Source organism: Peromyscus maniculatus, chromosome 13 (genome assembly GCF_049852395.1).
Source record: "Peromyscus maniculatus bairdii isolate BWxNUB_F1_BW_parent chromosome 13, HU_Pman_BW_mat_3.1, whole genome shotgun sequence".
Taxonomy (NCBI): Eukaryota; Metazoa; Chordata; class Mammalia; order Rodentia; family Cricetidae; genus Peromyscus; species Peromyscus maniculatus.
In genome coordinates, this window is record NC_134864.1 from 7,585,167 (window position 1) to 7,612,231 (window position 27,065).

The following is a 27,065-nucleotide window of genomic DNA, read 5'->3' on the forward strand; positions in this document are numbered from 1 at the left end:
AGTAATCCAGGGGTGTGGTGGATGAGGGTGGGTGGTTGTGTGAGAAAACAAGAAGGTGTGGAAGAGTTGATGCCGAGGAAGGCAGGTGGGAGAGAACTGGGGGACCCACCAGCGTCTTAGTGTACCCCTGAATGTTCGGACCTGTGTGCACAGGGAGACGGGCTGGGCCTTGAGATGTGACTAAAGGACACCCAGGAGGGTATCGGCTTTGACAGGCACACTTTTCCCAGCAAGCTTTGGGAGAAGTGTGTGGTGCAGGGCTCTGCCCACCAAAGCTCCGTGTCCATCCTGCCTGCAGACAGAGCCAGCCCAAGGCAGTCCGCAGGGGGTGTGTGGTGAGGCTCATTTTTCAGAGCAGTGAATGCTTACGTTCTCCCCCATAGGCTGGCACCCCGTTGAGTTGTCTTCGGAACCCTCTCCACAGGCACAGAGCTCAGGGTCACCACTTGAATGAGACATGCCCATTTTCAGCTACCTGCTTGGAGATTAAATTTTAAAGAATCGTGTGTGCAGAGCCATGAAAGCGGGATGGGTGTGTTTCCTGCAGCAGGATTTCCTGTCCTTTTGCCACAGTCATTTTACACGACAATGTGCTACATGTGTGAAAAAGAGCCAGCAGACTGTATCTGTTCAGTTGAGTTTCTCTTGTGAGTATTGAGTAGTCTTTCACTTTTTCTGTGAACAGAAAATCCAGTGTCCCTGAATGCAGAAATTCCCCCTCGGTCTAAAATTCTGAAATTAATGTCAGCAGCCTTGACTTTGCTCCGTCCTGAAGGTAACTGTTTATTACAGTCGGCATTTAAATCCCCGATTAATAGGAGCAATTAAACAATAGCTTCATTTCCAGCAAATTAACAACCCTAATAGGTAATTGCGACATAAATGAAGATAAATTTGTTTTAATACAACGAGATAAAAAGAATACAGATAAGAACTGAATCTCAGATTAAGAATTCAGACTTCATTACTTCAGGAAAAACTCAAAGGCCTCACCAGAAGAAATTACAGCATGGCTTTTTAAGCATAGCCTGTCTTAGATTAGAGGGCTTTTTATTTTAAAGAGTGTAATGGAAATATTGTAGGGGTCGGGGACTAGCTCAGGGACAGGGTACTTACCTAGCATGATCAAAAATTCGGGTCTTGCCAGGTGGTGGTGGCGCACACCTTTAATCCCAGCACTCGGGAGGCAGAGGCAGGCAGATCTCTGTGAGTTTGAGGTCAGCCTGGTCTACTGAGCGAGATCCAGGACAGCACCAAAACTACACAGAGAAACCCCTGTCTCGAAAAACAAACAAACAAATAGAAGAATTGGGGTCTTATCTGGGCACTGAAAATCAAGAAAATAAAACCTTGCTTGATTAATAGACATGCACATGTGCATGCGCACACACGTGCGCGTGCACACATACACACTGATCTATTGATAGACATACATACATTGGTAGATGGAGAGATAGGCACATGCATGGTCTTAATCTGTGCCTTGGTTATGATGAAGGTAGGTCACAGCAGAGTGTCTATCCTGACCATCGATCCTCTTGATTTGCTGATGGCATGGGGACTGCAGCCCTGGATCTCTGAACAGAGCCTCTCACTGGGCTTTGATGGGCGAGACTTTCAAAAGCAAAGTCCCAGAGGTCGACAAGGCCTGAGTATTTAATGTTCAGTTGCAGGAAAGTCACCTTCTTAGTATTTCTTCTAATGGCTAAGTGGTAGTTTTCCAGGAAACACGGATGCAGTTGGGCAAAATAGTGTTTGTGAAGGGCAGAGTTGGTGGCCACTTAGGGTGGTTGGAAGGGACTAGACCTGCGAAGAGCTGAGAGCTGGTTCTAATGGTGACAAGCAGCGGGGTAAAGACTGTTCTAGGTGTAGGATCATGAGATTTCCCTTGCAGAGTCACATGCCCACAGAAGGGCCCCATGTACGTTAAACTGGGGGGGTTAAGATAGTGTGAACTGTGACCCCTTGAAAGAATTCCTGGCAGCTTTGATGCACAGTCAGCCAGTGGAGCATCACCCAACTAGGAGGACAAACTGACAGTAGATATGGGGGTGTCTCCAGTCCCTGGAGCCCATCTCATCCCATCCACAGCACTCACGGTCCCCTTCTCAAGTGTCCAGGTGAGGATGACCTGCATCTTGCAAGCCACACTAGTTTCCTTTCCAAAGTGTGGGTCTTGTCAGTGTATTCTAGAGCAGCTGGGAAGGTTCCTTGTTGCCTTCAGGCTGCCAACAGCACTCTTTGCGCATCGAAGCCTTAGAGACGGGGTTCTGTGCCCTGCAGGGCTCCTCTTCCCTTCATTTGTTCTAACCTTAATGCCCCCCGCCCCCTCTGTCAGTCATCCTGCAGCTCCCTGGGTACGGGGTGACTGTTGCGCTCCAGACACATGCAAGCATTAACTGCATCCCAGCAGGTGTTCAGGTGGCAGGCTGTGCTGTCCCCTGGCTTGGGAAGTGTCCCCAGGGAGGACACTGGAAATTCTTAGTTTCCGGAGCATGCACTGTCTCTGCTCTCCCGTCCTCCCCTCACCCCCCACCCCTCTCATACACTTTCCTGCTTCTGCTCCAGGATCGTTGCTGGTTTGGTTTTGAAGCAATGTCTCATGTAGCACAGGCTAGCCTTCAGGTCACCATGTAGCCAGGGATGATCTTGAACTCCTGACCCCCTTGCCTCTACTTCCCAAGTACCAGGATTACAGGCGTGCACCATCTCGCCCAGTTTATACCATGCTGTGCTGGAGCCTAGGGCTTCCCGCTCCCTACCAAACAAGCTGCCTCCCAGCCTTGCTCTGGTTTTCTTGGTTTTTCTGGCATCCATAGCTTCATCCTTACTCAAAACCTAGTAATATAGAGGCACCGCCGCCGCCGGCAGACAGATCGGTTCCCAGCAGAACCGAACACGCCCCCTCTAACATGTATTGACGTTGCCGTTTTTGTGGTGAGAAATACTCCACCTTAGGTTTCTTATTTTTACTTTTAAGTCACACATTCAGAGCTATATAGGTAACTTGATAATTAATTTTTCCTTAATTAATAAGCTAGTTTAATGATCATTCTCCTGTAATTTAAAGTAGAGTCATTAGTGGAAGATTCACAGTCTGCAGTGGGTTTTTGTTATTTATGGGGGTTCCCCAGGTGAGCCCCTCACGGTTCTCCCCTGGGGCCTTGTGGTGTAAGAGGCATTTTGGGGGTTTAAGGTACAAGAGGGAATCACAAGTCATACAGTGATTAATTTTTGACTCCAAAAAACCAGGCTTTTAAAATACTTTGGGGTGAAGTGGTTTGGAAGGTATGTAACCCCCCACTTGGAGGTGTAGACAGGGTGACTGCTGGTATGATGCCTTCCTAGGCTCCATAGGGTGACTGTCTCCAGCACTCACGGCACAGTGCTCTCATGTCCAGCCGCATGAAGCACATCTGTTATGGATATTGAAAATATCATTTTTATTATTTTATATACATATTAGTATACTTTATTATCTAAAACAGTACCCCAATAAATACTAGAATACTTAATTATCTAAAATAGTACCCCAAGATTGGGCCCTCCAAAGCTGGCCGCTCTCGAGCGGTGTGCGCAGTTTTCCCAGGAGAAGAGTCCTTTTTGCACCCGCCCTCACAGTCTAACCATGGGTCCTGGGCACTCCGATCTGTGTGCCTTAGATGACACGACTGTGTGCCGTCCTCATCTCATAGCCCCATGCTCTCCGATACTCAGATGTCTTCTGCTCCTTACAGAGCAGTGGTTCTCAGCCCTCCTAACGCTGTGACCCTTTAGTGTAGCTCCTCGTGATGTGGTGACCCCAACCACACAGTCATTTTGGTTGCTACTGCATAATTGCAATTTTGCTACTGTTATGAATCCTGCTGTAAATATTTTTGGAGATGGAGCTTGGCTAAAGGGGCCACCATCCACAGTTTGAGAAGCACTGCTCTTGAACCCTGTGGGAATTTATCGGGGATCTCTGAGGGTTCTAGCAAACTCACATAGATGTGCTAAGGCAGGCCTATCACAGGAGTGCAGAACCCACCCTTAGATCACATGGGGTTTGTGTGACCAAAGCCGTTGGAAATCCAAGCAGAACGAAGTCACAGTCAGATTTGCCTTGGAGAAGAAGACGCCGCGGCGTGCTTGGGCTTCAGGCTACAGTTTGGGGTCCTTTAAGGCTTTGTCTGTAATCAGCTCTGGGAGGTGGAGGGCTTGCTCAGGACATTGCCGGTGAAGGTGAGTTTGGGAGCAAGTCTGGTGGCTGAACCAGTAGTCTGCTGTTTTCTCTGCCCAGGCTGGGGCCAGGGGCTATTGCTGGGGAGCTGAGGTCGCAGAGGAAAGGGTGGAGGCATGGCCTGGGCAGTGTGGACTCGGAAGTGCCCTAGCACGACACAGTCAGCTGCTGAGCTGGCTTGCAGTTTTAGACTGTAGGAAGGCTTCAAGACAGGATCCCTGTTGAGAGCCCTCACATGGATGTGGTTACTAAATGAATGTGTAGCTGTCTCTCCAAGAGAGAATCTTGAGCCTGGACAGGGCTGATGACCCTGGAAGCACCTTGTGAGAAGCCAGCGAAGGAGCTTGAGGGGTTCCAGGCAGAGGGTGAGGCCAAGGACCTAGTGTATTCTGGGACAAGGAAGGGGTGGATGGGATGGCCAGCCGCAGCACCAACTGCCCAGGGCCCATGTAGGAACAGGTGTCGCCTCCGGGCAGCTCCCTGGGCACCACACCAGGGCACAGAGAGAGACCAGCCCCTGAGGTGCGGGACTCGGGACTGGGGAGGTGGCCTCTGCCAAGGACACAGATTGCAGGAAGACTGCTGGAGAGAGGCCATGCCTCTGCTTGGGTGACACACCATTGTCCTGATGACAAGCTCATTTCCCTGTGTCACTGTATTAGTCATAGAAGAGTTTATTTGGGCTTACAGTTCCAGAGGGATGTGTCCGTCACGACAAGGAAGTATCTGGCTCAGTGATCCCTAGAGCAGCAAGCTGAGAGCTCAGAACGGAAAGAGAACTCAACGCTGCAGGAGCTTTTTAAACTCTCAGGGTCTGCCACAAAGTCACGCCCTCTAAGCCTCCCCAGGCAGTGCCAGCACCCGGGGACCAAAGCATTTAAATGCCCAAGAGTGTGGGGGCCATTTCTCATTTAAATCACCACAGTCATTTATGGAGGTCCCCTGAGAAACAGGAAGTGGTGCAGAGCAAGGGATTACCCAGCTTCTGTCCTGGGACAGTGCAGGCTGGGCTGGCGGTCCTGCCCGAGCCCTCCAGCCATTGTCTGAGCGGCTGTCCTCATCTCTCTGCTCTGTTTTTTGATCACTTGTTATAGTTGGGGGCGTAGTTTGCTTGTTTGAGATCGGCTCTTTCTTTGGGTAATCCCGGCTGGCCTGAAACGAGCGCTTTTCCTCCTGCCTCAGTCTTTCAGGTTCTGCAGGACCAGGGAGCCCTCACAACTGGCTCCCACTGGGTCCTCTTTATCTGCCGGATGGAGTGAGGGTGTAATCTCCCTCCACGCTCAGCCTTCAGGCAGCAGAGACAGGGCAAAAGACTTCCGTGTGCGTGGTCCCAGGGCTGTGAGCAGAGGGCTCACTCTCCTGGCAGGACCAAGGCAAGGTGATTCCGGCATTTGTGTGAATGACCCAGGAATGCCCTGGAAGAAGATAAGGGGTGTCTGATGAGGGTTGAGCAGAGCAGTCCATCTCAGAGTTTTGGGGTGCTTTCTTGTTCGGTAGAAAATGTACAGTTTGTGGAGAAAGCAAGTACGTGTATGTCAGTTTTTGTTGTTAATGTCTGTAACTTTTCCATTGGAGAATGGAGCTGTGGACATGGATATATGTTTCAGTTTAAAGATGTCATACATTAGTGGAGTTAGGACGGAGAGCCTTTCCAGCCTGGAGGGGACCTTTGTCGCAGGCACTAACCCACCTCCTCCATAAGGTGGCGCCATTCTGACATCGCTTCTCTGCCTGAGCTTGACTGCTTGCCGCGTGAGCCTTGTGCAATCAAATCCATAGGTAGGACTGAAGGCTGGCTAAGGGAGGGGTTTGTTTTGTTTCCGTCTCCTACTCAAGTCCAAACAGAAGGCTGAATTGTAGAGGAAGCAACTTTAAAGCAATACCATGGAGGAGAAGAGAAGAATTGGTGGGCCCCTGTGGTAAAAGGGCAGTGGTCATGTCTTCCTAAGTGACACTTTTGATGGAGCACAGCAAATCATGTTTGGAATCCCAAGTGTAAGAGACTGTTAAATCTCAATAATAAAAAAAATAAATAAAGCCGATTCTTTCAGGCTTGGGTATTTGTATGTTTGATGCATAGCACATTAAATAAGACATTTGCGTGTGTGTACTGGTGTAAACCGTGTAACAGTGTATTTGTTGAATGATCAAGGTACTAGCAAACACAGAGGATGAGATTCCCCCAGCCAGCGGAGTCTGGAGTTGTATCTTTGAACCTGCCGGCACATAACGTAGTTCGAGTATCACCGTTAATTACAGTTTGAAAGGGGCAGGGCCTGCTTCCCATCCCTGGTGGCCCATACCGTAGAGCAGTGGATAGAGAAGGGCCGGCGCTCACCTGTTGGGGTCACGGCCCCTGTGGATCTGCCCGCATTTCCACACAGTCCCGTGATTGGTGGCCATGATCCTGTAATAAATAGCACGGTCCCTTCCTGACTAGAGTTGTTGCTATACTTTCTACTCACCTAGTGACGTCTTTAGGAAAGTCTTTAACCAGGGCTCTCGGGTGTGCTGTTTCCTCCCCGTTAGACAAAGCAGGCGGCGGCGGCGGCGGCGGCAGCGGCGGCAGCAGCTGTTAGTGAGCAGAGACTGTAGAGTAAATGCTCTTTTTCCCTTAGACACAAAGGTGACAAGTTCCACAACACAGCGCGGATTTCCTTCACCTTCCCCCATTCTCACTCTCACCCTTACCCAGGATCCTCTTGTCCTTCAATAAGGAAATTTGCCCCATTCTTATCTTTTATCCTATCTTTCCAGAGTTCCCCTGGCACCGTAGAACAAAACATTGTAAAATCATTTTCTTTCCAGGATTGGTGTCTGTGAGTTAGAAGGTCCTAAGAGTACTGAGGAAGCAGGTTGGACATGAAAAACAATGCGGTAGGAATAAATGCAGGCCGGGCGGCGGCGGTGCATGCCTTTAATCCCAGCACTCGGGAGGCAGAGCCAGGCGGATCTCTGTGAGTTCGAGGCCAGCCTGGACTACCGAGTGAGTTCCAGGAAAGGCGCAAAGCTACACAGAGAAACCCTGTCTCCAAAAACCAAAATAAATAAATAAATAAATAAATAAATAAATAAATAAATAAATAAATAAAGAAAGAAAGAAAGAAAGAAAGAAAGAAAGAAAGAAAGAAAGAAAGAAAGAGAGAAAGAGAGAGAGAAAGAAAGAATAAATGCAGTCCGTTGTGAGTGGTGTGGGTCTGTATTTCGGTCCTGAAGGTTGGAAGAGCGGTCTCCCTGGGGACACGGGCTTAGCCGTGGTGTGCGGCCACACTTGGTGCCACCCATGTGGCTTTGCTGTGAGCTGGTTTTTTTATCCCCTTGTACTTGCCCAGGGCCTTCTAAGAAGGACACTGGGGATCTGCTTTTGAAGTTCCACATAATGCGCGTTTCCGTAGCATACTTGACTCAGTTTCCTAAACCTTCCCTTCTAGCGGAAGAACTCCATGGCAGGTGTCCAGAAAGCGCTTAAGAGTATGGTTTGAACGTGTCTTGTGCCTCCCCGCTGAGTTCTGTGGTTAAGTCATTGTGGGTCCAGATGGATGGGGACTCAGACTCGGGGAGAAGCAAGCGGATCATCTGAACCTCTTTTTGCAAATGATTAGTCACAGGGTATATTCGTTATTTTTCTGAGGTGGAGACGGAAATCCTGACAAAAAGAAATTGAGATGGGGACGGTTTGTTTTGACTGACAGTTCCGGAGGGGACAGGGCCATCCTAGCAGGGGAGGCAGAGCAGCAGGCTACGGAGACGGCCTGGCAGTCAGAGCTGACTGATCACGTTTCCTTAGCACACAGGAAGCAGGAAGACGGAGAGCAGGAAGTGGAACCGGGCTATACAAGCTTCAAGGCCACCCCAGTGACTGTTTCCTCCAACGTGGCTCTGCCTACTAATGTCCCCAGAACCTCCCCAAACAGAATTGCCCACTGGGGACCAAGTTTCAAGCACATGAACCCACAGGGCCTTTCCACATTCCAGCCACGGCACTCAGGCGGTTTTGGAATTTGGGTTCATTTGGGTCTTGAGCCTCCCTACTCTCTACTTACTTTGCAGTTCTTGGACACTGACTTAGACTCTTTTTTGAGTTCACGTAATGATTTTTTTTAAGGTAGTCTAATATACATTTTCAACAGTCCCTGATCAATACACCAATGGCTTTGAAATGACGGAGTACCACGATATTCCTCTGTAATTTAAACATGATTAGCTGATGAAGGTTATGATCAATACATGGAGGGAAGATAAATTAATTGATATCATCCTTTCAGGGTGATGAGAAGCCTTTTGGAGGTGGGCCGTGACTGATGAAGCCGCTGCTTCATCTCTGGGAACCATTTTTTATAGATTGCATTTCCACTTAGTCACATTTAACACTATCATTCATTTGCGCGAAAGCCACGAGCTGTGCACACACCAGTTCGTGCTCAGAGTTGTGTTCGTTTGGAAGTGAGATTATCTGTGAGCACCTTGTGGCCTCTGTCTCCTGTAACCACTGGTTCTGGAGTGGCAGAGTGCCTCAGAAGCAGCGGCATGTGCAGAGGCAAGGGCGGGGAGGTTCCTCCACTGTGAGGCGTTTACCCACCACCCCCACAGCTTCCCAGAGTTTTCTTGAGTGCGAGCAGCAGGAAATATTAGATAGAAGGATTTATAGCGGAGAATCTTGCAGAGATAAACAGATAGAAAATAAAGGATAGCCTCGAGAGGGCCTGGAACCTATTCCAACGGGCCCTGACTGTCTCTGGTCCAGGGTTTTTATAGAGACGCCAAGGGGTGGAGCAAAAGACCTCCTCCCCCAGCACAGCCAAGTGCAGACCATCTCAGACACCTGCACTCAGGCCCGTGGTCCTGATCATCCTCTATTCGGACCTGCTGGGTAAAGCCACGAGGAACCCCAGAACGGGCTCCCACACTCCACCAACACGTGCCCCCATTCAAGGTACAAACTGCAGCCGCTCTCCTGCAGTGACACCCATTGGTGGAGGAGTGTTTTTCTAATTGTTGGCTTCCTTTGCCTTTAAATTCCGTATGCTTTATCGGCAAGCCTGTTTGCTGAGATGTTATGGCTGGTTGAATTTAGATTTGTATCGATTAAGATAAACTTCCAGTGGATGTGGTCCTATGTTAGAATTAAAAAAAAAAGTCCTTGTTGTAATTATTCTTGCTTGAGTATAAGTCTACACAGCCTGAAAAAGTTACAAGTCATTCTTTAGGCAGTGCAAAAAAAGCCCTTTCAAGTGGATTTGGTTCAGTTTTCCTTATCTGGGGTTACCTTTGAATAACTGGAAAACACTGGTTTATTAGGGTAGCCTATGTGAGGTGGGCATGTGTTCTTGTTGCACATTTAAGTCCCCTTGAGGTAGTCCAAGCAGGCTGGCTGAAGTCCTCAGGGGTCAGGACTGGTCTGTTTTGCACCCTGTCTCACTGATGTGGCTTCCATCCTTGTGTCACCAACGGTCCTGGGTGGCTCCTGGCACCAAAGTGTCACATCTGTACATTTCAGAGAGATTAAGCCAAAAAGACAAAGAAGAAGGGGGCAAAGAGCAGCCCTCACCTGGAGACAAGTCCTGAAAGCCACATGAGCTTTCTGCCCTCGTTGCATTGGCCAGGCTTTATGTGTGCTCTGGTCCCATTGGCTGGGGCTTGTGTGTGTGCTAATCCCATTGCTCTGGGCTTGATGTTCCCTAAGCCCATTTACCAGGCCTTGCTTGTGCTCTGGTCCTGTTGGCCAGGGCTTATTTGCTTATGGATCGTATTTAGCTCCATAAGCTGGGTATGGGAATTCAGACTCCCTGGGAAATGTCCTATTTGTTCCAGTGGTCAGGTATCCTGATGAAGCTTGCTGTGGATGCAGGAATGGCAGAAGCCAGGCATCCTCAGAGGTCCCTGTGGTTCACCTCATATCTGGCCACCAGCCTCACATGGATGTCTCCTGTCTCTGTGTCCACTAGTTGCCCAGAAGATTGTTGCCACGAGGAAGAAGCAGCAGCTGTCCATAGGCCCCTGCAAGTCCTTACCCAACTCTCCAAGCCACTCCTCGGTGTGCTCCGCCCAGGTGTCAGCCGTGCACATCAGCCAGGTACGAAAGGTGGCGCGGGAGGTGAGGCAGCGAGGGAGTGCCACGCCAGACGCGGGGCAGAGACTGGTCACAGCCAGTACCCAAGCTGTTGGCATCTGTTTTTCTTTTTCCAACTTCGTAAATAACAGCGTGTTTGTGTTTGACTTCCCAATTTCCTTCAGAAGCTGTTGTGGCCAACTCGGCTTTATGGGAGTCAATCTTTAATGTTCTCTTTGCACACTGCCTGTGTTATAAGGCATGCTGGCATGAGGTGATGCCAGGTGTGTGTAAGAAGTCTTTTTCTGTCCCACGTGCCAGTTCCCAAATAATGACAGGGAGACTTCTTATTAACCATGAAAGTTCGGCCTGTAGCTTAGGCTTGTTTCTAACTAACTCTTTTTTTTTTTTTTTTTTTTTGGTTTTTCGAGACAGGGTTTCTCTGCGTAGCTTTGCGCCTTTCCTGGAGCTCACTTGGTAGCCCAGGCTGGCCTCGAACTCACAGAGATCCGCCTGGCTCTGCCTCCCGAGTGCTGGGATTAAAGGCGTGCGCCACCACCGCCCGGCCCTAACTAACTCTTATAACGTAAATGAACCCATTTATATTAACCTACATTCTGCCACATGGTGTTATTACCTCTCTTCTATTGTGTATCTCCTGTTTCCTCTCTGTGTCTCCTGGTGTCTCTGTCTTTTTTCTCCCTGGAGTCCTCTCTGTCCCCAGAAGTCCTGCCTAACTACTGGCCATTCAGCTCATGATTAAACCAGTCAGAGCAGTATATCTTCACACAGTGTACAAATAGCCCACAACAGACGTATGCTGCCATCTTGGCTGTGGATTGAAATCACAGGCTTTGCTCTTGGTCAGTTTATAGGGTGAACAGTAGTTAATAAGTCTTACTGGCTAAGAAATGCACTTACACTTAGATCTGGAAGTCACTTATAACTCCCACCTCCTTTAGGCCCCGTAGAGGGCCTCCCCTAAACAGTGTTGCTACATTATTAACGGAGAAGCAAGGTGCTTGTCCCAGGGACCCGCCCAGGACCCCCGTAAGGAGCCGGTGGCTTGCTGGTCCTTGTGTTGTGGTCGGTCCTCCTTAGGAGAGTCCCACTGCTGCTTTTTCCAGACGGCACAGTGAGAAGGTTTTCTTGCGAGTGCTCAGTTGGCCCGAGAAGCCTTCCCTGATGCGCTTACCACTCGGGCCTGGGATGGTCTAGCCCTGAACACCTTCACGATGGGTGTCCTCGGTGTTGGAGTGATCTAAAATCATTTTAGGCTAGTACTCGGATTTGTGAGATGTCATTGAAGAATGATTGCGTGGTGTTCTGAGTGGCCATTCCTTCTTCATCCCAGGAGGAACAGTGAAGCCCCCATACGGCCATCTTTAACTACAGTTTTGTTTTTCAGAGGAAGAATAATTGTTGGTTTGTTTTTTTTTCCCATTTTTTTTTCAAAGTTCGCTGCGTGTGGTAACTCACACTTCTAGTCTGAGTAGTCTAGAGGCTGAGACAGGAAGATTGCTCCAATTCAAGGCCAGCACGAGCTACTTAGTGAGTGTTAGGTCAGCCTAGGCTACAGAGTGAGACTCTGAAGCGGAAAGAAGATTTCAAGCTCCATGATGGAGACCTGAGGTGCTTTTTTCTCAGACAGAGCAACGCTTGCTTCTGGTAACGTTTGGTCTTAGTAAACCGGCCCCGCATAGGGAGTTGACACCTCGTCCCCCAGACGCTTTGTTGTCACTCGCTGTTTTCTTGCTGTGGCCCTGCTGGGGTGGTTTTTCCGCTGCTTCGTTCACAGAACGTTGATTTTGTTTCTTCGTTTGTTGAATTTTTACAGACAAGCAATGGAGGCGGGAGTTTAAGTGACTACTCCTCCTCCGTCCCCTCGACCCCGAGCACCAGCCAGAAGGAGCTTCGGATCGATGTCCCCCCCACTGCCAACACCCCCACGCCTGTCCGGAAGCAGTCGAAGCGCAGGTCCAACCTCTTCACGGTGAGTGTCCGTCCTCGGGACCAGCCTCTCAGTGTCACCCGGCATCTCAGTCACAGGAAGAGGTCCGTCCCAGGGTCCAGTGATGGTGCAGAATCCAATCGAAATTGAACGAGAATCACAGTGACTCGAGTCTGAGGAAGCTGTGAGAAGAAAAGAAGATTGGAGTCCTGAGCAGAATGGGGATTACCCGGTGGGGACCGAGTGCAAATCCTGAGGAGTTTGTGCGCAGCCTTTACTCTCCCAGCACCTTCATGGTCTCACACTAGAGACCTGTGTTATCCATGGAGAGGTAGTGAAGGTCTTGGGGGATTCCCATTGCATCTGACCAATCACAGAGAGGCCCTAGCCATCGCCCGGTCATCTGTTGGGGTCTGAGAACTGACTCCCTATCACAGGCTTCTCTTGGCCTGTCCTCTAGGGACTCCCTGCCATAGGCTTCTCTTGGCCTGTCCTCAAAGTCCTCCAGGGAATGTCCTGGATTGGAAATCTGAGCTTTGATTTAGATACCCTGAGTCCAGGGTGGGGCCAGGCATGTGTACTTTTACAAGCTCTTTGGGCTAATGGGTACAGATATTTTCTGAACTACAGAAGAGGCAGACCTACTGTTTCCTGCCTCTTATGTCCAGCAGACATCACCAATCAATCATGGATGGCTTTGCAGTTTAGCCCAGAGCTATTGTGGTGTGATTTCAGGACGTCTCTCTCTCTGGCCAGCTCTGTGCAATGTCTACACTTACAGCCTGTACAAATCATTTGGCCTCTAGTTTTGGTTGGTTCCTATTGACTGAGTCACAAAGAAGTTTCTTATTCCTATCTTGACCTAAAGGAATAGCTAGAAGTTCATTGTCTGACTTGATGCCTTCAACTGAAGATGGTCACATGATGCTGTGGGTACCTGCCAGATCTGTGGGTGCCTCACTCTTTCTTTGTGACTGTCTCTGTTAGAACATTCATGCCCCTGTCTGCTGGTGACAGAGGGTCCCCCTTTGAGCCATCCTGTTCTTTCCTTTGCAGCTCTGACAGACACTGCTGGCCGCTGTTTGACCTTAGACACATCACTGGACATCTCTGATCTGGGAGCAGTAGCTATTCTTCAATGGGGCTGTCAGCTGGGAGCACTCCCCAGAGAGGCAGGGGGTTCTTAGTGGTATTATTTGTGGGGTTTTTTTCCACTGCTGTTGAAGTCAGGAGCATGGACACCAGTGATAGTCAGCAGACGTAGTTGGAAGGGAAGGGCCGCTGGGGAGGCCTGAAGGGGTCATTTTGGCTTCTGTACTTACAAGCAAGTATCTGATATGTTACAGTAGTAACATGTGGCATGGATGTAAGGTTGTGCCTTATAAAGTTTTTTCGACACACAGCATGAGCAGTCACATTAACAGTTGGTTTCTAGCTGGATGCTCAGAGCAGGACTGTTGGTTAAGAAGGTGCCCCCTCCCCAAAAGGTGCTCATTCACTTGTGACTCAATGGGTCCAGAAAAACCAGTTACCGAAGCCACAGCTGGCTTCAGAGGCTTTGGGCTCCAAGAAGGTACTAGTCCAAGAGTGGTGGATGAGAAGTTCTGTATCCTCCACGACCACATTTATTAGGAGTGGCTGTGGAAGCCCAACCTGTGATTCCTGCCTAGCACCTCAGTTCACATTACCTGTGTTTTCTACCACATGAAAGAAATATGGAAACCAGGAAATACCACTTTAAACAGAACTGTTTGTAAGGAGAGCCTGTCTCGTCTATCCAAAAAAGATCCTGAGGCCTGGATGATTGACAACTCCCATGACCTGGATGATTGACAGCTCACAGAAGGACTCTTAGTTTTAAGATCTGAAGAAGAAGAAGTGTCTAGGAAGTATGGTGGCCAGAGCTGGCCACACTGGAAGAAAACAGAGGCCAGGAAGCCACAGAGCTACAGGCCTTACTGAAGCTGGTGAGAACGCGGTAACTGGAAATCCCAGTGAATTGCATCGTAACCGCCGGATCTTAGATGCCTCCGGCTGCGTGTCTGCAACGCGTTTGATCTCTTCCTCTTTAGCATCAGAAGACAGTTTGGGAGTATAGCATTCGGAAAGTTGAATCCAGCTGCCCAGCTAGGGTCATGGAACAGAAGTTTGGGGTCGTGCAGGGATTTAGTGCTGCGCCGGGTTTGTGTTGTGGTGTGTAAGGATCAACAAGCTGAAATTCCAGGGAATGGCCGACGTGGAGGTTGTCCCCAGGTTTGGCTTTGCCGCTGGGCAGAATGGCGATGGAGGTGGGTGATGAGCATTTTAAGTTCAAGGACTTGGAAGCATCGACTCCACTAGATGTCAGTGTCATACAAGGAGTGGAATGAAGGCGAATTAATCCTGAAATCTAGGCAATTAAGAATCCAGATTTCAGTAGGAAACAGCCTCTTTTAAGTATTTCCAGTTTTGCAGTCTTTGTATCTGTTGCTGTGGGTGACTTTTGACTAACGTTGTCAAAGTGTGTATGTGCTTAGACCTGTCAACAGCTGTGCCAGATGCAAACCATCTTAGTTACTGTTCCGCAGCCCAGAATGGAGATGTGCAGCTGGTGGGCACCGTCCACTTATCTATTAGCCCATTCCAAAGGGGCTGGAGGTCAGGTGTAGGCACGTAGTTCTCATCCTGCCCCACCTATCCTTTAAAGTGGTTCTGTGCCACAAAGGGATAACATCTCCAGCTCTCAGATGTTTTCAATTGCAAACATACAATAAATCCCATGTATTTTGTATGAAATTATCTAAACTAAATCTCTCCAGTCGTAGCAGGTTATGCATTACTTTGCAGCGGCAATTATGTTTGCCTTACCAGCGGGAATTTAAACTGTATCATGTTTTGTTAATGTTTTATGTAAGGCCATTGCCTTGAGAAATGAAACATTAAAAGATGACCCACTGCATGTCTGCTTTAGAAATTCAGAGTTTTTTAGAACAGTTCATTTAGTAGCCTGATTTACATGTAGATGAAATATTTTATTAAATAACATTTTGAAATATATAAGAATTAGAAGAAAAAAACCCTGCGTGTATTACGTCTCTGTAATAATCACAAGGTTGAGCAGTTTGCAGCCACTGTTTCATGAAGAACACACATGCTCAGTGGAAGTCCAGGTCTCCCCATCCGTTCCTCTGCCTCTGTTCCAGGGCTTGCCATTTACCTGAATGGGTGTGTGTGTGTTGCCTGCATTTGTGGGTGTTAAGCTAGCAAGGCTCCCTAACTTCTGTATGGCGTTGCTTTATGTCTTTTCTGGCTTTTAAAGAATTGGGTCTTTACGTGGTGTTTTAAAAGCTTGCTGTGTGATGCTGATACCATTAAACAGTTAAGTACACCAGTACCCAAAGATTGCCCAGAACCTGGACCTACTCAGAGAAAAAAGGACAGTGAAATCCACAGTGTAAAGGGATTGACACTTGGTGTCTTGTGGAGGACAGGAGCCCTGAAGCCTGGCACGGTGTGTTCCATCTGCTCCTGCCTTCTTGGTTGAAGCTGAGAGAGCAGGTTCTGTTTGATGGGCGGTGTTGCCAGACATCCCTCTCTGCCCAGTGTACAAGGGACTTGGTTTATTATGTATAGGGAGCTGAACACGTTTGAAATGAAGTAGATAATTCTTCCCTTCCCTCTGTCCTCGGTGTCTGTGGGGCTCAGCAGTCATTCTGGTGGCCTGAAGTCTCCCGAAGTGCGGCGGGTGTGATAAACTCTGGTTCTGAAGAGTGCGGCAGGCTGGATCTAGCAATGGATACCAAGGGTTGCCGGTGGCCTCTGATGAGCAGTTTTGGCAGAGGGGGGGACACAGGACATGCACCACTGGCGACTCTGTGAAGTGGGCAGGACAGCAAGGAGTCTTCCCTCGGGATTCGGAGGTTCGGGCTTTCATAGCTAGTGGATTGGGTTGTGGTTTAGTTGTTGGATTCCGGTCTCCTGGAGTCAGCCTGCTGGAGACGGCAAACCCTCTGCTCAGAAGCTTGTTGGAGCTCTTCCCTTTAATTGTATGGCACTTTCCACAAAAATGGTGTCCTTGTTGGTGGATTTCCTTTTTTCCAATGTGGATCCTGAGTTTCTGTCTCATTTTTCTCTGACCCTGTGATTGTGCGAGCATGGCTCCTGTTTCTTTACATGTTTGGAGCTGTGTGCAGCGACTCTGGCTGCTGCTTCCTGCTTCCGAGGAATCTGGAATTCTGCTCTGAGAACAGCGACTAGGGACAGATGCGCCGCCTCCAGGAAAATGTTCATTTTTTTAAAAATGTTTGTTTTGTTAATTATTCTGCTTAATGGAGAATAATGAAGATGGATTTTCAGATTTAGGTATTTAGAACTGATAAAGTTCCCAAAATGCCCTTTATGCTCTTCATTGATTCAGAATTTCTAAAATGTTGTGGCTGTGAGCCTTGGAACTTAATTTTTTAATTTGAAACCTCATGTGCCCACCTTCCCCAGAACTGACGTGGGCAAAGAACTGGCTGTGTGGAGTCTTGCTATGCATTACTAATGGAAGAGTAAAGAAACTAAAGGACTTTCTGTAGCATAGCTGAGATCCATGATGAAGGCACAGGGGCGTGGGGCACTGAGGAGGCATTTGATAAATGCGGAAGCCCCTGTAATCAGCTAAGAGTGTGCTTTCTCACTTGCATGGCCAGGCGGCAAAATCCACCTTTGAAGTGCCTGCGCCGGGTAATATCACAGGCACCTTTCTCTGGGTCTTTCGGCAGTAGTCCGTCCTGGAATCTTAAGTCCATCCCATCAGTCCTTGCTTGTTTTATATCTCAGGGCCTTTGCGTTTTTGGACACTGTTTTAGAAGCATCATCTGCTCTATCCCACATCCTTTTGAATCTGAATTTCATTAGCTGCTCCCAGCAGCACTGGACACCACCGAGTCTCTCCGTTTCATATATCATCTCAGATTTGAAAAGCACAGGAAAATGTTTCTCCATTTTCAATATTGCGTGAGTAATGTTCCCATTGAAAAGTAATGGAGTGAAGTTGTCACTTGTCAGCACCGTTATTAAGGAGGACGAGTCTCAGATCTTTCTCTCATAATAAAATAAATCTGTCAGACAATCACCATGCTTACGCTTGCTCATGCCAGCAGGAGACGGGACATGGACAGTGGCGGGCGCTCCTGCAGCGTTCCCCAAGTGCCCTCCTCCCCACACCTGCCAGCTACCGGGCAGTTCACATGGCATCAACAATCCGTCCAGGATAACTGCCTCGGGAACCTGGCAAACAAACAGTTGCTTGTGGTGCCCCGAATGTTGACATTTTGTCAGAAAGAGATTTTCCGTGTTTGCCTCCTTATCTTTTTGTTGCACAGTAGCCTGCTCTAACTGTGAATTGCTGCTTTCTAACCACCCGGAAGCAAGGAGAGGAAGCATTGCTTGCCCCTTGAAACAGCTCGTGGGGGTGGGTGGACCAGTAAGTCGGTCGTCCAGACGTTCAGTTAACCCGTACGCTTCCGTCGTTGGGCTTCCAGATAACCTTCGAGGACCTCATCCTCCTCAGCTGTGCTCACTGCGGCTCGAGAAGGTTTTCTCGCTGGGCGTTGCTTTCCTGGATGGTCCATTGGTTTCTAGTAATTGCGTTTTGAACTCTTTAAAAAAGAATTAAAAGATAATTTCGCAGTAGAAAAGTCAGGGGGAAAGTTTAGAAAATTCTCTTTGGAATGATGAGTCAGTGCAGAGGAGCAGCTGGGGGCGGCGGTTCTGAATCGCGTTGGCGGGAGCTCTGGACGTCGGGGCGAGACCCGTCTGGCAGACACAACCCTCGCCCAAATGCTAACTTTACTTTTGCTTCCAGTCTAGGAAAGGGAGCGACCCAGACAAAGAGAAGAAAGGCCTGGAGAGCCGCGCGGACAGCATCGGGAGCGGGCGAGCCATCCCAATTAAACAGGTACACTTGTCCCCTTCCCCGCCTCGCCGGAGACACACCTCGGTGCAGCCCGAGCCGGTGCTGGCTCGGGCACCAGGGTTTGTTTGATGTGCTCTGTTGATGAATGTAGAAGTCACTCACTTGACATCAATTAGAAGGGGTTCCTGTGAGTATTAAAATGGGATCATTAGAATAAGAAGAGGGAATAGGACAACAGCTCTAATGAAGTGCGCTCTGCCCGCCTGCATATGGAGTGTGTTTCCATGCCGCACTGGCTTCAAAGGCTGCCTTTGTAGCGCGGCTTTGATTGGGCCGCTGGCCGCCAGGCGACAGGGGTAAATCAGATCGCTGTAGAAGAACCCCTTGTGATCACAGGAATAGCCTGACGTGGCCCTAATTTGCTCTTGCAGACGGACATCTGAACACTGTTTCAGGCTGGTCTGTAACAACGAGGCAATTAGTTGTAATAATCATCGCTGGCATGTCAGCTGTGCGCTCTTGTTTGTAATTTGCTAATGAAGGGATTGTAACTTTGATTAGGTTCAGTTTCATTTAGACCTTATTATACACAGGAACATTTACAGCTGTAATGTGGGGCCTTAATTAAACTTCCCCATTACACAACAGGACTTGAATTCAAGCATTTGTTTTGGCCAATGTTGCTAGCCTGAAATGGGTTTTCATTAGCCCGGAAACCGGCTCCTAAATTGCTTCACGTCTCTAGCAAGACACACTGGAATTCACGTGTGACGTCTTTTGCTGCTTCATTTCCGAAACAATAAGAATAAAGAGTTCAACCCTGCTCCGCGGCTCTGGAAATGTCATCTTTTTTGGTTGATAAAGAAAGCCAATTGATTTAGAGTGTGTTCTGTTTGGGTGGGGGCGGGAAATCTGTGAGCAGGAAATAGCTCTGCCTTCCATGGATGACGCTGGTGGCCCATTCGTAGCTCTGGTTGATCTAGGGCGTCCATCGCCTTTTCCATAGCTGCCACCCAGCTTCACTTGGCCTGTGCGCGTGGGCTCTGAGGGAGAGGCAGTCTTCATGCAGATGTAGCGGGCTCTCCTCAGCCGTGCAGGTCTCACCTGTTTGCAGCTAATGGCTGCAGCCCTGGTGAGAAGCTGGACCATTTCAGATTGAAGATGTGTGAGTTCAAGAGCCACAGATGGCTGAGAAGCCAAGACGACTGCAGTCCCGCCCTCCAGCTGCCAGCCAGGGTGGCCTGTGTGCCACATGGACCCTCTGCCCACAAGGCAGTGTGAGCCTTGACCCAAGGGAGCAGGGAGGCCTACAGGTTAGTCAGTGCTGTTGTGCCTCTGCGCAGGACCACCCTTACTGCACTGGGTGACAGATGTGGGGCCAGCTTGCAGCACCTCGAAGAAAAATTTCACCTTCCCTGCAAGCAGCCTCCCTGGTGATGGGCGCTGTTTTCCTCGTAAACAGGTTTATTACTTCTGAGGGCCGCGTACATCGTTGTTGACTCATGTTGCTTATTTGATTCTGATCCGACTCCACACAGAGCCACTCTAATGTAAGGTTTCTGTTCAGTGTTACTTCGTGTAGGGCTGTAAAAACTATGGAGCTGTTTTTCTTTCGAAAAGCTGGTGTTGGGACATTGAAGAAGATTGCTACTTCATGTATATCATCTTCCTGGTTCCTGTCCATTCCTGGCTCAGAGAGAGAGAGAGAGAGAGAGAGAGAGAGAGAGAGAGAGAGAGAGAGAGAGAGAGAGAGAGAGAGTGTGTGTGTGTGTGTGTGTGTGTGTGTGTGTGTGTGTGTGTGTGTGTGTGTAAGGGGGGAACTCACTTTCTCAGCAGGAAACTTGGGGAGCCAGCCAGGCCCTGATGTAATTGGATTTAATTTGTTCCTTGCTCATCTTTGGACAGGACTGGCTTCTCCACCCGGATTTTCAGTTTCCCAAGACCGGAGGTGACAGTGCAGTGTAAACTGCAGGCCCTGCGTTCCCTGGGAAGCCTTGCACTCTCGGATGCTCATGACATTCTTGTTGAAATCCAAACCATGGTTTTCTCATGACTCCAGGGCACAGAGTACTTGGTTTCATCCACTGTGAGGAGCCATGGACTAACTCTTACCGGGGTCTGCTCCCAGCGTCATGTGATCCCACTGAAGTTGATGCTCAGGCCTCACACCCCGCATCATGTCATACCTAGACATTCTGCAGAGAATGTTTCCATCCATCTGTGATGTTCCAGGTCCCCCAGTCAGAGCCATCCTGCACTTTCTGTGGAGTAAGGTAGAGGTTGTAGGTGGTCTGAATAGTTACAGTGACCTACCGCTGCATGCTGCGTATGCTCACATTTTCAAGGCACGTGGACCTTTTGAGAATAGCTGCACTCCTCACTGTCCTCACCCTGCTGTGGTGACTTCTGCATGGAAACGAGAGGATTGAGAGGGCGGAGCCTCGGGGGCAGGACCTGCCTAGAATATTCTAGAAAGTGCACAGGTGGACTTCTTAAATCAATGAACATTTAAATGAGAGCTTGTTTTTTTTTTTTATGTAGAGTTCCGCTTAACCCTTAGCATGGCAGAGTGGGGCCATTGGGTTGTTTTGATTGTAAGTTAAGCAGGATGAACATTCAGGACTAGGTAGCTGGGAAGCCAAGGACCTCACATCTGTGTTCTTTCCACTGCGCGGTGACAAAAAGCCTCCGAAGCAGAGTTACAGTTTAGAGGTTGTTGTTTTCATGTGTGTGTGCCTGTGTTAGGTTTCTGTGGGCCATGTGCATGCAGGTACTCACAGAGGCCAGAAGGGGGCATTGGATCCCCTGGAACTGGAGTTACAGGTGGTTGTGAGCCACATGTGGGTGCTGGAACCCAAACTTGGGTGCTCTGTGAAAGCCTTTAGTGGTCTTAACCCCTGAGCCATCTCTTCAGCCCTGAGTTGGAAGTGTTAAATCAAACATGGGAACTCCTCTCACACAGAAGGACCTCGTGCTGTGTAGAAGGAACAGCTAAGGCTAGGCATGTAGCGGTGTGTTACTGCAGGGACGCTGCAGGAATGTGTTACTGCAGGGACGCTGCAGGAATGTGTTACTGCAGGGACGCTGCAGGAATGTGTTACTGCAGGGACGCTGCAGGAATGTGCGTCTGTCCTCAGGGGAAATCATTGCTGGTCATTTGCAACTACCCGCTCTGTCCCTCTCCAAAGCAGCAGAGTCCTTGGTCTTCAATGAATCCTGCTTGAGACTTGTCAGAGCCCCCCCCCCCCCCAGCTGCTGGCCCACTGGCCTCAAGGCAGAGGAGTCACTTCGGAAGCTCCTGTTCTTGAACACTTGGTGCTGGGGCCATTGGACTCTTCCGCCCTCCGAGGGAATCCTGCAGGTGCTTAGAAACCGAGGAGGGCGAGCTGCGTGCCTGCGACCTCCCTCATGGCTGTACAGCCTGCCCACATGCACCGGTCCCCTTGTTTACCTTGTCACAGGTAGCTGGCCCCGTCACCGTCACCAGTGACTTTATTTCTCTCTTCCCCAATCAAAGGTTCCTCAAGAGCAGGGAATTGTTCTCTGGGCAATAACTTCATTTCTTCAGGCTCTAGTTCCAACTCCTCTTTTGTCCCGTCTGGGTACCCAGAGTGGATGGGTTTAGAGAGTCCTGTTTCTTTTCTATTACTATTGGAGTAGAAATTAAAAAGCAAAGCAAGGAAAATAAAAGCCAGCGGCCCAGCTCAGCGGCCAGTGGGCTTGTCACGTATTAATTTTTCATGGCTGTGGCAAGTTGTACATACATAATCACTTGATTGCAGTGGGAGTTGGGGAGCTCCTATAGTGTCATTTGCATAAATCTTGTTAAGTCAATGGCAGTTAATGAAGTACAAATGAGCCCGGAGAAGGTGACATGCAAATCGTGGGTGGCAGATGGGAGGTCTGTTTGGGGGACGGCAGCTGTACTCTCTTTTCTTCTTTCTCTTTAGCGTTTTTTAATCTCTATCTCTGAGTGCAGATACACAGCCCTAAGCCTCCTCCCCTCCCGTGGACTCCCAGCCAGGGCCTAACGCTCATGCTGAGAGTCAGGGATGGCAGGAGCATGCCTCACACACGCGTACCCAGGAGCAGGCATGAGGTCACGTTAGCTCGTCAGACTCCCACACTTGAATTTGGATTCCGGTTGGTGGGGACAAACAAAAACAGGCCTGCGCAGTCGTTTCCGAGATTCCAGACGTGAAAATACCGTTTCCGCTTAGCTGGCTTCTGTTTGGGGATCTTTTCTTCACTCTTCCTGCAGGCCAGCTGCAGGTAGATAGGCTCAGGGTCCCCTCCTGTTACCATACCCAGAGTGGCTTTGATGTTGAAATCAGGCCCCGGTGAAGACCCCACCTAGTCAGTGCAGGGTCCCCACAGGCCCGTCTCAGCTTTCCCTGGGGTGTCCTTGCTTGGGGGAGGTTTTGCAAAGCCCTGCAAAACACTGCTTCTGCCTTCTGCTTTTGGAAGCCCTGGGCTTGTTATTTGATTCAGATTTTGGTATTTTGAGAGGATTTAGACTTCACCACAGAACCCCAGGGAGGTGTGTGTAGAGAGCCTGAGCTCTGAAGAGGAGGGCGCCGAGTCCTCACTGCCCACATGATTTCATTCCTTGGGGTTTCTCCAGGCAGTTTCCAGTTCTTGGGATCTTCATCCTCCATCTCTACTATGGCTCAGAGGACACATCCCTGCAATTGAGAAAGAACTTGTCTTGTGGACCTCAAGTCCAGGAGGCCGTTTACTCTCCGATCAGTGGTTACCCTCGTCCTAATATCATCGTACCTGCCCCTCCACCTTCCCGCTCTGCCCAGAAGGCTTGAGTGTTGGTATGCTGTGACCTGTCAGTGCTGTGGGGGCATTAGTTACTTTTCTTACCATGGTGACAAAGTGTCCCCCAGAAGAACCCAAGGGAAGGAAGCATTGTTGATTCTGGTCATAGCTCCAGGGTGTGGTCCATCATGGCAGCAGGAGTGTGGGGCAGCTGGTCACATTGTATCCTTAGCAAGCAAAGAGAGACCAAGGCTGGTACTCAGTTCTCGCCTTCCTTTTTTCTTACTTCTGGAATCCTGACCCATCAGATGATGTTGCCCACATTCAAGGGGGCTTTTCAGTGGGATTACTCCCTAGAATTGCCCTCACAGACACGCCCAGAGGTGTGTCTCCCGGGTGTCTCCAAATCCAGGCAGGTTGAGAGTGAGGATGAAGCAGCAGTCACGGACTGTCACAGGTTGTTATCTGTCACTGCATGGCAGAGGCTTGCTGCACCTCTGCACCGTTGGCCTTGTTACCTGCGGGTACAACGGGAAGATCATCTGGGAGAAGCGGTGTTTGGGGCATAGTATTTCAGTGCAGACAGCCCTAGGGGCTGAATAGCCAGCCTGGTTACCTCCCTAGGGCAGGGGTGTGTCTAGGGCCACCTTCTGGGCCATCAGGGGAAGAGCTCCCCCTCTGGCCTCCATGAGAATCGCAGAGGGCAAGCAGATTCATTCAGAGGCAAGGGGTCATGACTGGAGTGTGCCTGCGGCTGTTGCTAGAGTGGTCCTTTATAGATGTCGGGGTGTCCTCAGATTGAGAGATTTCCCAGCCAGGCTGCCACAAAGGGCACTTGACCAGTGAAGGGGCTGCCTGGCTGGCAGCTCCCTGCTCAAGGCTGCCAGGGTAAGGGAAGAGCCTGTTAGATGGTCTATCCCTGAGGGTTTGAATTATTCACAGAAAACATTTTATGAGTGTTTGGAATAAAGCCTTAGCAAAAGTTGAGCGCTAAACTCAAAACTCTTAATTTTTCAAGTCATACAAAAGGTTTCACTATAGAGTTTTCATTTTGTTGTGATTTTCCATTCTGTAATATTTAACAGCATGTATAGTATCTGGCATTGCCCACCCCTGCTTAACTCCTATCCCCATGTGTCAGGGAGAAATGGTCCCTCTGATCTGTCTCAAAAACTTCTTATTTGGAAACAGCAACAGTGAGCCCCTGGGGTGTATGGCCTGGCTCTCAGACTGGACACCCCAAAAGATGGTTGGGGTGTCTGCAGTGTACTCTGCTATTTCCTCATTTGCAACATGGAAGAGTTCGGGGATACACCTAAAATCTAATATTATTATCTAATATCGGAGTTGTGTTTGTAGACTGGTGTAAATGAACACGGTAAACACCGTTAGACGTACATCGGACCCCTCACCTATGATACTGACTCCTGTCTCTCTCTCTCGGCCTGAAGCAGCAGCATCCCCAGCCACAGTGCTCCTGCATGTGATCTGCAGTGGAATGCCCCTGCCTGCCACGCTCAGTCGTGTTCACTCCTGACAGCAGATTCCCCTGGGGACCTGCTCCACTGAGAAGGGGACATCTAAAGAAGTCCTCAGTGGTGTCCGTTCTAAGCTTTTCAAGAAAGGCATCACACAGTGACACTTTTATCAGGTCATAGCAAAAGTACATTTTCCTTTCCTCCATCTCAGGAAGAGAATTTATTTTTAACGGAGTCACTGATGGCCAAGTTTTAAAGTCAAGTACACCGTTTTCCCTTGATACCAGCACTGACAGCTATAATTAAATATACAGAAGCTTGGTGACATTTAAAATGGACATGGAAGAGCTTGGGAAATGTTTTCATAGGTTTCTTCATTTCCTTTGAAGTACCTAATACAAGAATTGTTTGTAGACTAGGGAAAATGGAAGCACTAAATACTTGCCGTCTTGGAATCCTCTCCCACTGCATCAGACCCTCACCTGCCCTACTGACTCCCCTCTCTGCCTGTGGGGCAGCATTAGCATTGGCCCCGTGCTCCTGGGTGCAGTCTGGAGTGAGGGGCTGGCAGTGATGAGCTGAGTGGCCCCTGGATGTGAGGGAGGCTTCTGATGTGTTAGGACATCATCCTGCTTTAGATCAGAGCCCTGCTTAAATTCTACCTGCCTGGGCCCCGCTGCAGATGAGCAATCTGCAGCTCTGAGAGACCAGGGTCACAGCACTAACAAACAGAGGAGCCGGGACTCAGGCCTCCCAGCCCTATGGCATGCCTTCGGCAAGTCTTCCCAGCTGAATTTCCCATCTAATACTGTGCATTTCACAGTATACTCTCCTCAAGAGTGCCAGCGGCTACGTCTTGTTGTGTAGGACCTAGACATGGACCAAATGAGGTCTTGCAGTGTTACCGCAGGCCCTGAGGAAAGCGATGTGTAAGTCAGAGTTGCAAGGTTGAGTCTGTAAACTGAGCATCCTTGTGCTCGATGATGCTGATGATTCTTTGAGCTTCCCTTATCTAGGCACATGGGGTCTTCTGGGGCTTCTCCCCTCTGAGGGTCACAGTCGATCCCAGAAAGGTGTACTTTATATCTGATGAGATGTGGTATCTTCCTTGTTCGTCTCCCAACACCTGGTTGAACACTGGGGTCTTCTTTCTGCTCCCCCTGTTTTGTGTACCCATGATGGAGTGAGTGCTGTCTCCACGGTGTCTGAAGAGCAAGGAGGAAGTGGAGAGAAGGATGCGGTGATAGAGGTGAGGCTGGTGGTGGTGGAAGTAGTTGTGGCAATGGTAGAAGTGGTAGTGATGGTGGTGAAAATGGTATTACTGAGTTTGGTAATGATTGTGGTAGGGATGATAGTAATGGTGATGGATATGGTATTAGTGAAGATGTAGTAATGATGGCGGTAGAGGTGTGATGGTGGTGGAGGTGGTATTGATCAATGGTGGTTATACAGATGGTGGTAGATGTGGTATTGACGATGGTTATAGAGACGGTGGTGGAGGTGGTAAAGATGGTTATAGAGGTGGTGGTGGAGGGGGTATTGATCAATGGTGGTTATAGAGATGGTGGTAGAGGTGGTATTGATCATGATTGTAGAGGTGATATTGATGATAGTTATAAAGGTGGTGGTGGAGGTGATATTGATCATGGTTATAGAGGTGGTGGTGGAGGTGGTATTGATGGTGGTGGTAGAGGTAGTGGAGGTGACAGTAGTGGTGATAAACATGTAAGTTGATAGTATGAACATTTTTTCTTCCCTCAAATGAATTTTACATTCTTCTAAAAGAATTGGTTAACATTTAAGAAGCTGTGCTATACATTGTTACACTTTAGAAACGGTATAATTTTTAACCCATCATCCTCTATATTTAACTCTGTTTCATGTATATAAGATGCTATATTTGGATTACACAAGTGGCCATTCTCCGTCTATTCTTCAAAGTATAAAAGCCTTTGTCAGTAGCCCAGAAATCATCTCAGACAACTGGTTTCTTTCAGCCTTTTCTACTTCTTAGAGCTCATTTGGAAAAATTGTCTCTAAATAAATGTCTTCATGCTCATCATTTTACTTAGGAATTTTTAAATGTTAAACCCACAGAGTTTTGTTTTTGTTTTTTAAGACAGGCTTTCTCTATGTAACAGCCATGGCAGGTCTGGAACTCACTCTGTAGCCCAGGCTGGCCTTGAACTCACAGAGATCCACCTGCCTCTGCCTCCTGAGTGCTGGGATTAAAGGTGTGCACCACCATGCCCGGCAAACCTACAGGTTTTGATTACATTAGCCTATGGCTTCATTACTAAATACCATACAGATATTCAGTCTCCACCAACCACTTTGTTCTATAGAAAGTTGTTTAAAGTTTGTAAGTATCGTGGCAGCTACATAAAAAATATACAAGCCAAGATGCTTCTGATACTGTTACCAGATTTTGAGGAGTCCCATCTGGGTCACCAGATGATACTGAGGAAATCGGGGGTCCCCTCTTGGGGTTGTTAGTCTCATTAACAAAAGAACTTAAGAATATATTCAAATGATATATGAGGATATTTTTAAAACACCCCAGGGCAAGCAAGCTGTAAATCCCAGCAACTGCCCAGAGAAGAATGGAGGAAGGAAAAAAAAAAAAATGCTATGCTGTTTGGGGTGGCATGGAGAACAGACATGGACAAGCCACCACATGGCAGAGAGGGGTGGTGTTGAGAAAACTAAGGAAGCAC

At 48.8% G+C, this 27,065-nt stretch overlaps 1 protein-coding gene across 18 annotated transcripts in view; it reads left to right on the forward strand.

The window, feature by feature from the left end:
- The window catches only part of Agap1 (ArfGAP with GTPase domain, ankyrin repeat and PH domain 1), a 467,544-nt gene that overhangs the window by 213,147 nt on the left and 227,332 nt on the right, over positions 1-27,065 (forward strand). For all 18 annotated transcript variants that reach the window (XM_016007105.3, XM_076549566.1, XM_016007106.3 and 15 more), the window contains 3 exons: positions 10,168-10,295; positions 12,109-12,264; positions 18,053-18,145. In XM_016007105.3, the coding sequence (XP_015862591.1) occupies positions 10,168-10,295; positions 12,109-12,264; positions 18,053-18,145 (377 nt within the window). The remainder of the gene's footprint in view (positions 1-10,167; positions 10,296-12,108; positions 12,265-18,052; positions 18,146-27,065) is intronic.